Here is a 12,156-nt window from a genome sequence, read left to right as displayed (position 1 = left end):
GAGAGAGGAAAGGGAAGAAAGGAGAGGCACTGACTACAGAAGGAAAGGGAAGCAGAGGAGGAGAGAAGCCACGTAGGAGTTGGTGACAGAGAAGACCAGAGAGGGCAGACCTAGGGCAAATCTAGGACAGGGGGAGATCAAGAGAGGGCAGGCTGAGCATCCCAACGTGGGAGCGCCCCTGAGCACAGGACCCAGGGGCGGGGAGCCAAGGGGCGGGCCGGCCATGTCCCACGGGACCTACTATGAATGCGAGCCTCGGGGTGGCCAGCAGCCACTTGAGTTCTCAGGGGGTCGAGCTGGGCCCGGGGAGCTGGGGGACATGTGTGAGCATGAGGCCTCCATTGACCTCTCCGCCTACATCGAGTCTGGGGAAGAACAGCTACTTTCTGACCTCTTTGCCATGAAGCCAACGCCTGAAGCCCGAAGCCTTAAGGGCCCAGGAACACCTTCATTTCCTCACTACCTGCCGGCTGACCCTCGGCCATTTGCCTATCCCTCACACACATTTGGCCCAGATAGGAAGGCTTTGGGACCTGGCATCTACAGCAACCCAGGGAGCTACGACCCCAGGGCTGTGGCGGTGAAAGAGGAGCCTCGAGGGCCAGAGGGCAACCGAGGCACCGGCAGAGGCAGCTACAATCCCCTGCAGTACCAAGTGGCACACTGTGGGCAGACAGCAGTGCACCTCCCCCCGACCCTGGCAGCACCTGGCCAGCCCCTGCGCGTCCTCAAGGTAAGACTAAGGTAGCTCTCCTGGTTTCCTCCCCGGGGTGGAGCAAGGTGGTTGGATGAGGGAATTCTGACTACTGGGCATCCCTAACGAGTCTGTGTTTGGTGCTCCTCTGTGAACATGGCTTACCCCAAGACCCTGTTTCCAGACTCTGAATTCATTTCTCAGAGCTCTACTGTGTCCTAAAGATACTTGTAGTAGCCGCTCTATCCTGTTCCGGAGGAGGGAGGGAGCGTTCTGCTGTCCACTATGCCCCGTCTCTTGTTTCTCTGCTGCCTGCTTTCTGGATGAGGAAATGCGGCTGACTAGAATTTTTCAATAAGAGACTTATTGCAGACAAACCAAAGGAAAGGGTCCTCAGAGAATATGAGAGCAAAAGAAAGCTCTGGTCTCAGATCAGGGACCATATGCATCCGGGCTACACAGACACAGGGTGATGCCCGGGAGCCCTATATCCCTTTAAGGCCTCAAGTATGCCCTTTGCTACTGGGATTCCTGCTTAGCCTTCACTCGGCCTCCTGGTGGAGCCTCACCTCTCTGTCCCCTTACCCTCCAGGCCCCTGTGGCGGCTGCTGCCCCTCCCTGCAGCCCCCTTCTCAAGGCACCCTCCCCTGCTGGCCCCTCGCACAAGGGCAAGAAGGCAGTGAACAAAGATAGCCTGGAGTACCGGCTGCGACGCGAACGCAACAACATCGCAGTGCGCAAGAGCCGGGACAAAGCCAAGAGGCGCATTATGGAGACACAGCAGAAGGTGTTAGAGTACATGGCGGAAAATGAGCGTCTGCGCAGCCGCGTGGACCAGCTCACCCAGGAGTTAGACACTCTCCGCAACCTCTTCCGCCAGATCCCCGAGGCTGCCAGCCTCATCAAGGGTGTCGGGGGCTGCAGCTGAGCCTGCCTGGCAGACTATGGGCACCGGGCCCTAAGGACCCCGCCCACCCTCCTAGGTCCCCAGAGTCCTAAACAGGCCAAGCCTGAAAAAGAGATCATGGACAATGGCAGCCAGTAACTGGGAAAGTCGGGACCAAAATGATTCTGTGGCTGAATAAATTGCACTGTGACTTGATGCTGGAGCTGTTCACTGGGTCTTGGGCCAGGGCCTGGTGGGAATGCTGTGTGTATACTCCTGGAAGACCCCGAGGGCAGGGAATACATGTGGCTAGTCCACATCGTGTCTTCTCCATGGCCAAATGAACGCCTAGAAATACTAACATGCTACCCATGGCTCTGTCCGTCACACCCTCCAGCCAAGCCTCAGCCTGTCCCTCTCTGCTCCTCTGTCACTTCACCTCCATGTCCACCCACCTACCCACTTGGTCCTTTGTACACTGAGCACAGGCTTGGTAGCACCACCACGGTGCAAGCCAGTGTCTGGAGCAGCCTCTGCATCGTGCCCTGAGAAACTCCTGGGGCTCAGCGTGATCCAAGTGCTACACAGCTCCAATGCCAGGCCCACTGACCTTTGGCCTGCTCTCTGACTTTAGGCCTGGGAGCTCTTTTCCCAGGTGACCAAGGGAAATTTTTCTGATGGCCCTGCCATATTCGTGGTCCTTGAGCTGTGGATCCAGCATTCAGTCTCTTTTTTCTTGTCTTACTTCCTCACTCCCATCTTTATCCCTCATCCCCCAGGCCACTGGCTTCCTAACTCTGGAGAAGGTAAGCACCCCGAGGAATCAGTTAGGATCTGACTTCATGTGTATGTGAGAACACTGACCATGAAGAAACCGATGACAAGCCCCACTACTCCGGGTGTTTTCTTTCCCACAGAACTGCGACCCAGGAAGGGAAACCATACAGTAGTTGAGGGCGTCAGCTTGCTGTCTCACCTTGAGCCAGTTACCTCTCCTTTCCATGCCTCAGTTTCCTCATCTGCACAGGAGGAATCTGAGTACCTAGCCCACGCTGTTATTTTCATAGAAAAATGGAGTTTGACATGTTTGACATGTGGTGAGCATGAGTATTCTGTTCCATTTGCTAAAAGGAGAGAGAGCGAGAGAGGGAGGGAGGGAGAGAGAGAGAGAGAAAGAGAGAGAGAGAACCTAGAATTACACAATTATTTAGAGGCAGAATCAAAATTAGCTCCATGAAATCACAGATCTCAAGAGGTCCTAGGAGAGACCTCAAGAGATCATCTGGGTGAGCTTTGCCCTCAGACAAGCAAGATAGTGGGAGCCACATCTTGTAGATAAAGTAGGGAGGGCCCGAGTGGATAAACGCTCGCTCAGTCTCTCGCTGCCTCAGCACTGTACCTTTCTTTTACTCTCTCCTCGGCAAAAAACAGCACAGATGTGGCCCATGAGGCACACTCGAGGAATAATTACGGAGCTGGGGACCAGACCGAGTTAGCAGAGTGCTTGCCTGGTGGTCACCAGACCCTAAGTCCCAGTGCTAGCACCATGGAACAGCAGAAAAGAAATCGTGACTTGGCCCCACAATGTCAGAGACTAGACAGGATAAGAGTGTGTGTGTGTGTGTGAGAGAGAGAGAGAGAGAGAGAGAGAGAGAGAGAGAGAGAGAGAGAGAGAGAGAGAGATATCACAGGTCTGTTTCTCTTTCCACTTCAGATCTCAATGGTAGAAATTCTCACCGTGTCCCAGGCATCTTGTGTACAAGATGTCCAAATGAACGCCTAGAGATACTGACACGCTGCCCATAGCTCTTCCACCACTTCCTCAACCTCACCTCCAGACTAAGGTCCAGGCTGACACCCTCGAGGCTAGCTAACCTTGGCTCCCTTTTGCCTCTGGATCTCAGCACTCTCTTTTTCCTGCGTCCTCGGGTCTTCAGCTGATGAGGGGAGATTTGAACCTTTGAGTGGCTGGACTGATGGACTCTGCTTGACTAGGAGATGCAGCTGCCCATCTCTGTGGCACCTGGGAAAACCCTCTCACTTTCCCCAGTGAGATCCCAAAGAGATATGACAAAGAACAGCCAAGCACACCCCTCCTTCTTTCCACCTGCACGAAGCTCTCAGTCTCTTAGCTGGCTTTGGCCAAAGTAATTTAGTCAATCATCCTTCCTGAGAAAGAGACAATTTCTCAGCTGCAGGAATAGGAAAAGTTAAGGATCACATCCACCATTCTCTGTTCTTTTTTTTTTTTTTTTTTTTTTTGAGCTGGGGATCAAACCCAGGGCCTTGTGCTTGCTAGGCAAGCACTCTACCACTGAGCTAAATCCCCAACCCCTCTCTGTTCCTTCTCAAGTAGCTCTGCTCTCAGGAGGCTGCCTTCCTTCATCAACTGGCTTCCCCTGGCAGTGTGGAGACTGGAGACTGGTGGAGTGTGGGGGCTAGAGAAGAAGGAGACAGAACCTTCATGCTGGCCCCTCTCTTGGCACTCCCCTGGTGTGGCAATGACTCCCCTGCTGTTGGAGCTCTAGTACCTGCCATTCCTGTGGCTTCCCATGGCTCTCTTACATGCTTAGATAAAGTGCTTTCGTTCTCATTATCCCACTTAAATGTGCCTGCCGGGGAAATCAAGTTAACAAACATACTGTTTTGGCTAGGAAAGTTAAAGGCCTTGCAGAGGAAGTGACATTTAAGTTGAAACCTAAAAACTTTCCAGGAGTCTGGTGTGCTTCAGAGTAGACTGTGGGCACAGGGAAGAGCAAAATGCCAAGGATGACTGGGCTGGATGACCTGAAAGGACAAACTTGGGTACTCCAGAAAATACCTCCTCTTCAGGAAGGAGTTGGCAAAGGACTCTCCTGCTGTTCCCTCTGTCCTGAAGCTGGAGCCAGGAGGCAGCTGCTTTATCTCTGCCCCGAGAATGACCTCTCAGGGCTGTCCACAGGGAAAGAACTCAGCAGGCCGAGAGGAGGGAGGGGCATTTGGCCAAGCCCTGCTGCAGGGGCTCCAAGTCTGGGGTTTGAGAACCTGTGAAGAGCAGTGAAGCAACCCTTCCCCACCCCCCAGCCACATCCATTCCTCTTGTTCAGAAGCCCCTTTTCCTTCTTGGGCAGAACTGAGGTAATGGACAGGAGTCCTGAACTGAGACTCGATCTCAGGCTACAGAGAAGCCTGTGAGAAGGAAGGTTGTGGGGAGATACAGACACCACGAGGGAGGAAGCTGGCCAAGGTGAGTCTACCAAGGTCAGTCAGCGGGTGCTTGTGAAAGCTGCCCCCCTCGATGCACACCTCCCAACCCCCAGAGATTGCCTCACTCCCGGGGCCCCCAGGGCCCCCATCCCAGTGTTGCAAGATCCCGGTTGGGGTTGTGGTGGAAAGAGGCCTCTTCACCTCCAATGCTTGCCCTGCTCCAAGCCTGTGAGAAACTCTAGAAGGTAGGGATGAGACAGCAAGGCCTGTGTAGTCCCCCTTAGACATTCACTCGTTCCCACGAAGGCTGACTCCTCCTTGAAAGTGAAAGAGGTCTAACCTGGACAGTACTCTCTAGCCTGAGCTCTGAAAAACCAATGGCAGGTGAGAGTCTCTCCATGGGGGAGAGAAGGTGGGCGTTTTCAAAGACGCCATTTGACTACATCAAAATGGCCATCCGTTGTGACTTGAGGGAGCAGGGATGGTCCTTTGTCCTTAATGGAAGGCCTTGCTTGCAGGGCAAGACCCTGTGCTCTCCCACTTGTCTTTAAAAGAACCAAAGTGTGATGTAGGTAGAGGCAAGCCAAATAGAGCGTAGCTCCACCCCAGTGGCCTGAAAGCTAAACTTCATCCGAAAGGCTCGAACTCAAAACCCCTGTCACCACCACCTACCACCACCCACCAACATCTAGTTGGGTGTCATGGTCACCCTGGCCAGACCATCCAACCCTGCTGCAATCGGGACGGTTTGCAAAACTCCCACTAGCTCCCCTTTTGTTACCATCTGAGGTTAGGACTGTACTTGGGAGATAAGCTCGGGCTCCACCCACCTGTCCCACAGACTGCTGGCCTTCTGCAACTGGGAAGGTTTGCAAAACCCCTGCTAGCTCCAGCTGTCAACATCTGAGGCTAGGGCTGCACTGCGAGATAAAGGCTGGCTCCACCCACTGGCCTGCCTTCAAACCTCCAAAGTATCATGGCCCCAAAAGGAAATGCTCCTAGAAGCCTACTCAGGGTCTGGAAACCTTCTTGGGCTAGCCCCCAAGAGCCTCTTACCTGTATCTTGGTGTTCCTTCAACGGCTTCACTTTCTGGTTTTGTTTTTTGTTTGTCGAGACGGGGCCTTAACAACTGAAGCCCAGGCTAGCCTAGAATGCAGAGCCATTCCTGCCTCAGCCTCCTGAATGCTGAGATTTCGGGCTTAATGCATCACACTCGACTTCTTTTGCACTCCTTTTCCTCAGCTCTCTTCTCGTCGCACTCGTGTTTTCTCTAGAAAGGCTCTTGGAACACTTATCTTGGCCAGGCACTGCACTCACTGTAGGAACTACAGGCTGCACAAGGGTAATCTTAGCTCTTGTGGAATTCAGTTAGTTAGAGTGGCAGACAGGCATGGTGCGAAGGCATAATTCTAGATTGTGGGCACTGTGTCTAAAGGAGAGGTGATTCGTGATCAGTTTTGTTTGTTGTAAGACAGGGTCTCACTATGGTGGTTCAGGCTGGACTTGAACTCTTTTTTCTTTTTTTTTTTTTTTTTTTTTTTTGTTCTTTTTTTCAGAGCTGGGGACCGAACCCAGGGCCTTGCGCTTCCTAGGTAAGCGCTCTACCACTGAGCTAAATCCCCAGCCCCTGGACTTGAACTCTTAATCCTCCCATTTCAGCATCCCAGGTACTGGGATTGCAGGGGTGTACTAGAACACTTGGCACCAGTGGTGGGCCTCGACGCAGGCATCTGCTTTTAATGCGAGGGTTAGGAAAGGTTTGTTTGAGGTAACACAGGAACAGCACTCAAGAGGTAAGTCTGGCAAAAAGCAGGGTTTCCCACATACAGAGAGTTGTTCCTAAGCAAGTCTTTCCCAGTCACTGGCCCAGAGTGCAGTTGGCATGGGGCAGACAAGATTGGGAGGGACAGGGATGCTTGGAATGAGGCCCAGCAGAGCTGAGGCTGGAGTTCCCAAGATCCCTCAGGTGGAATCATAATGAAAGGACTGCCCTTCCAAAAGAAGAGATCCCAACCTCTCTCTCCCTCTCTCATAGAAAGGGAAAGCATAGATAAAAAAGAAACAGAGTGTCGGTGAGATAGCTCAGCAGGCAAAGGCATTTACTATTAAACCTGATGCTAGTTTGATCCCCAGACCAAATGGGGAATGGCTACACACACACACACACACACACACACACACACACACACACACACACACGCTTAGACACACACACATGCACTTGCACTCACGCGTGCACATATACACCACTGTCTTTAAATTTTTATCTTTAGATTTATTTATTGTATTTTGTGTGAGAATTTTGCTTGCATATATATGTGTGCACCACATGCATTTCCAGTGCCAAAGAGGTCAGAGGGTATCGGTCCCTGCCCCAACTGCTATTCTGCAGATACCATGGGGGTCCTGGGACCCAACCTAGGAAACTTTCGAGAGCTGCAAGTGCTTTTAACTGCTTAGTCAACTCTCCAGCCTCCAAAATAAATATCTTTAAACATGTATGCTTATATGTTTAAAAACGTATAAACAGGGGTTGGGGATTTAGCTCAGTGGTAGAGCACTTGCCTAGCAAGCACAAGGCCCTGGGTTCGGTCCTCAGTTCCGAGAAAAAAAAAAAAAAAAAAAAAAAAAAAACAACGTATAAACATGGGGTTGGGGATTTAGCTCAGTGGTAAAGCGCTTGCCTAGCAAGCGTAAGGCCCTGGGTTCGGTCCCCAGCTCGGACCCCGGAAAACAAACAAACAAATAAAAAAACCCAAAAACGTATGTACATAAAAATCATTTAAAACACATAGGTTTGAGCTGGGCATGGTGGTGCAGGCCTTTTAAGTCCAGCATTTGGTATGCAGAGGCAAGAAGATCTCTATGAGTTTGAGGCCAGCCTGGTCTACGTAGAGAGGTCAAAGGTAGGGATTATGCATAGTGAGACCCTGTTACAAAACACAAAAATACTAATAATTAAAAAAAAAAGGCATTGGCTGGACTTGGTGAGGCAGGCTTGCAACCCTGGCACTCAGGGACTAAGAAAGACATTAACAAGTTTGAGGTCAGTCTGCCAGCCTTGGCTACATAGCAAGACCCCATCTTAATAAAAATAAAAGGCTTATAGCAGACTGAGGGTGTTCCTATCTTACAGCTTTTAATTTCCACTGGGAAAAAAACTGGCTCCTAAAGTGGTTGGGCTGCAGGGGAGGCTGCAGACTGAAGGTATAAAATCCCAACTGCTAAGAGTGGAAGGAAGAGGGGGTGGGGTGTAGGGGAGGGGGGGCAAAAAAAAAAAAAAGAGTGGAAGGAAGAGCCGGTGGCTGAGATTTCCGACCTGGGAGCATACAATTGAAGTTGATGAGAAACATTTTAGAGCAGCAATAGTCTGTCTGCTGGAACGATTTTTGCTGGTGGTCCTTAGCTGCTCAAACACAAATGCAAGTGCTCGATCCATCTAAGCTTGGTGCTGAACTAGGGAGGCGGGGTCGTTATGATAGTCAAGGGAAGGGGTTGAAGCGATTCAGGAAAGAATTTCGGTGGAGAGTCTATACCCTAAGACAGAGAAGGGGAGAATAAAGAAAAGAAGGGTCACCGTTCCCCAGCCAGCTTGTCCAACAGCAACAGCTAGGTTGCAGTGAGCCAACCGAGCAGCGAACCATAAGGAAAAGAGATCATATCAGAGAAGGGTGTTTGATTCCGTTATTTCATAGATGCTTCAGTTTCTGCTGGTGATAAGGCTCTGGGCACGGCCCTCAGACTGTCTCACTTGAGAGGAATGGAGGAGAAGGGTGTCAGAGGTGGAAGGGAGAAGGCTGAGAGGAGCGTGCTGAGGGAGCTTCGCGTGGTTATGTCATCACCACCGCTGCAGGGACACCACCTGTGGGGACCGTGTCCCTCAGGCCACCGTCCCTCCCTCGGGTCTTCTCTCACCATTTCCCTAAAGCAATCCTCCCTTCTCCAGTTTCTGTCTGGTTTCCCTTCATGGCTCCAGTTTCTCTTTTCCTCCCAATGTGACTTCCACCTCCCTAGATGAATCTGAGAAGCCATCCTGGACAGTAGGTGTGACCAGGAGTCTGTGAGGGTTGAAATCCCACAGCTGTTTTATTGTCTAATCCTGCTGCACCTCAGTTGTAAAGTTGGGATAGTATCAATGATGCCTAAGCCTCCTAAGGTTAGTGAAGAATCATGGGAGTATAGGGCAAGGTCAGACACGAAACCTTGATGAGACAATGGCTGTTCTTAGTGTAACCCCTCACCTTCTCTTGCCTCATCTTCACTCTCTCACCTCCACCATACCTCCACAGTTACTTCATATGCCTTCAAAGGGACGAACAAGACTTACTTCTCTCTGAAGTCTGGCAGAAAAACAGAGTCACACAAAAGTCAAAATGGAGCTGGGGGTGAAAGAGAAAGGCTCAGCAGTTAGGAGCACTTGGTCCTTTCGCCAAGGGTTCTGTTCTCAGCACTCCCACGATGGCTCATAAATGCCTGTCACTCCAGTTCCACACCATCTGATGCTAAGCTCACATGTGATGCATATGCCAGCAAAACATTATACACACAGAATGATGCTTTGCTTGTTTGTTTGTTTGTTTGTTTGTTTGTTTGTTTGAGACAGGGTTTCTCTATGTAGCCCTGGCTGTCCTGAAACCCACTCTGTAGACCAGGTTGGCCTCGAACTCACAGAGATTCACCTGCTCTCCCTGCCAAGTGCTGGATCTAAAGGCGTGCTCCACTACTGCCTTGCTATAAATAAATCTGGAAAACAAAAGTTAAGAATAAGTAAGTAAAAAGATAGAATTGGGCATAACAATACATTTGGGTGATCTCTGCACTGGATTTCAGTAGAGGGGAAAGGTCGAGAACCTGAGTTCAGGTGAAACGTATATCAAAAAAAAAAAAAAAGAAAAGAAAAGAAAAGAAAAAGTCAGGGAAATATATAAGTGCTGCTAAAAATATGTCAAAGAGGCCTGGAGAGATGGTTCAGTGGTTAAGCGGACCTGTAGCTCTTGCAGAGAGCCTGTGTTCAGACCCCAGCACCTACATGGTGACTGACAACCATCAACAATGACGCCAAGTCTAAGGGATCCGACACCCTCTTCTGACCTCCATAGACACTGTGGAGCACGTGCGCCGCACGCGTGCGCACACACACACACATATATACACATAATATATATATGTATATATACATAAATAAAGTGAATGAATGAATGAAAGCAAAACACACACAATACATCTTTGAAAAGCTCTTTGGTGGGCTAGAGAGATGGCTCAATGGTTAAAAGCACTGACTGCTCTTCCAAAGGCCCTGAGTTCAATTCCCAGCAACCACATGATGGCTCACAACCATTTGTAATTAGATCTAATGCCCTCTTCTGGTGTGTCTGAAGACAGCCACAGTGTACGTATATATAATAAATAAATCTTTTTAAAGGAAGAAAGGAAGGAAGGAAGGAAGGAAGGAAGGAAGGAAGGAAGGAAGGAAGGAAGGAAGGAAGGAAAGCTGTTTGGTGGGCTGGAGAGATGGCTCAGTGGTTAAGAGCACTGACTGCTCTTCCAGAGGTCCTGAGTTCAATTCCTAGCAACCACATGGTGGCTCATAACCATCTATAAATGAGATCTGGTGCCCTCTTCTGGCCTGCAGGCATACATGCAGACAGAATGCTGTATAGATAATAAATAAATCTTTTTAAAAAATAAAGAAAAGCTGTTTTTAAAGTTGTGGAAGAATTGCTGCTGGAAAACAAGATCTATCCTGTCTGGTGAATAATGGTAGGTAAACTGGATCTGTGCAAAGCGGGAGCAGGGATTTCTTCCAGGCTTTTCCTGCGTCTGTGCAGGGCTGACTCGTAGGTCCTAAATGGAGAGACACACTTTTGCTAGCTGTCACCTCCTATGGTTGGCTATGCCAGACCTGGGAGGTGTCACATAATCTGCTTATAGGCATGCGGGGGGGGGGGGATAGTAGTATGGGGCAAGTTCCACCCCACCCCCACCCGCACCCCCTCCATCCCCACCCCTGACTCTGGCAGGATCATGCCTCTCTCAGCATGACCACCAGGAGGCAGCAAAGAATAAGAGTGTGGACAGAAGGGCCAGGAACCCGTTTTGTTTTTTGGGTTTTTTTTTTTCGTTTTTTGTTTTTGTTTTGTTTTGTTTTTTCAGGGGAAAAGGTCTTCAGACACCTGGAGAAAGCTATATTTGTCTTAGAGAAAGAACTAGAATCCCCTTCAAACTTATACAGCTGTTAATAATCAATTTTTAAATTCTAAATTCTTGGGGCTGGGGATTTAGCTCAGTGGTAGAGCGCTTACCTAGGAAGCGCAAGGCCCTGGGTTCGGTCCCCAGCTCCGAAAAAAAAAAAGAACCAAAAAAAAAAAAAATCTAAATTCTTTAACTCCAATGTGTGTGTAATTTTTTTTTCCTTCTGGTGAGAGTGAAAGTAGGACTTTGCCCCAATCTGCGTAATAAATATCCTTTTCTTGACTTAGCAGTTATCACGAGCTGGACACTCCTCTTTTTCTTTTCCAACAACTTACGCTTATTATTTTTACTTACGTATATTGTGTGTCTGTATGTGGGTGTGTACATGAGTGCCAGTGGAGGCCTGAAACATTGGGCTCCAAAGAGCTGGAGTTTCAGGTGGTTGGGAGCCACCTGACATGGGTTTTGGGAACCAAGAGTTCTCTGGAAGTACAGCATGTGCTCTTAGCTGCTGAGCTATCTCTCCATGCCCTGGGCACTGTTAGTGTGTTAGAGACTCACTTGCTGGAGAGATGGCCTAGTGGTTAAGAGCACTGACTGCTCTTCCAGAGGTCCTGAGTTCAAATCCCAGCAACCACATGGTGGCTCACAACCATCTGTAATGGGATCTGATGCCCTCTTCTGGTGTGTCTGAAGACAGCCACAGTGTACTCATATAAATAAAAATATATAAATCTTTAAAAAGAATATTTAGGGCTGGAGAGATGGCTCAGTGGGTAAGAGCACTGACTGTTCTTCCAAAGGTCCTAAGTTCAAATCCCAGCAACCACATGGTGGCTCACAACCATCTGTAATGAGATCTGATGCCCTCTTCTGGTGTGTCTGAAGACAGTGACAGTGTATATATATAAAAAAAAATAGATCTTTTTAAAAAAAGAATGTTAAAGAAAGAAAGAAAGGAAGGAAGGAAGGAAGAAAGAAAATAACGTCTCCCAGGCATGTTGACATACCCTTTTAGTCCTAGCATTTAGGAGACAGAGGCAGGTGGATCTCTTTTGAGTATAAGGCCAGCCTGGTCTACAAAGAAAGTTCCAGGACAGCCTGGGCTGTTACACAAAGAAACCCTGCCCCCAAAAACAAACAAACAAACCAAAGATAAGTTCTAGTCCTTACCTGTCATACACTAGATACACCGTT

The 12,156-nt window shown here is 49.4% G+C and overlaps 1 protein-coding gene across 1 annotated transcript; it reads left to right on the top strand.

Moving 5' to 3' along the window:
* The first annotated feature begins 35 nt into the window (after positions 1-35).
* On the top strand, positions 36-1,796 carry Cebpe (CCAAT/enhancer binding protein epsilon). Its single transcript, NM_017095.2, has 2 exons — positions 36-733; positions 1,287-1,796. The coding sequence occupies exons 1-2, from the start codon at positions 224-226 to the stop codon at positions 1,620-1,622; spliced, it is 846 nt and encodes a 281-aa protein (NP_058791.1). The 5' UTR covers positions 36-223; the 3' UTR covers positions 1,623-1,796.
* The last annotated feature ends 10,360 nt before the right edge of the window (positions 1,797-12,156 follow it).

Source organism: Rattus norvegicus, chromosome 15 (assembly GCF_036323735.1).
Source record: "Rattus norvegicus strain BN/NHsdMcwi chromosome 15, GRCr8, whole genome shotgun sequence".
In the NCBI taxonomy this organism is placed as follows: Eukaryota; Metazoa; Chordata; class Mammalia; order Rodentia; family Muridae; genus Rattus; species Rattus norvegicus.
This window is presented reverse-complemented; position numbering and strand designations above follow the sequence as displayed.

Coding starts and splice junctions, on each gene's coding strand:
- Cebpe (NM_017095.2), top strand. CDS start 224: ATGTCCCACGGGACCTACTATGAATGCGAGCCTCGGGGTGGCCAGCAG. Junction 734..1,286: donor AGCCCCTGCGCGTCCTCAAG/GTAAGACTAAGG, acceptor CTTACCCTCCAG/GCCCCTGTGGCGGCTGCTGC.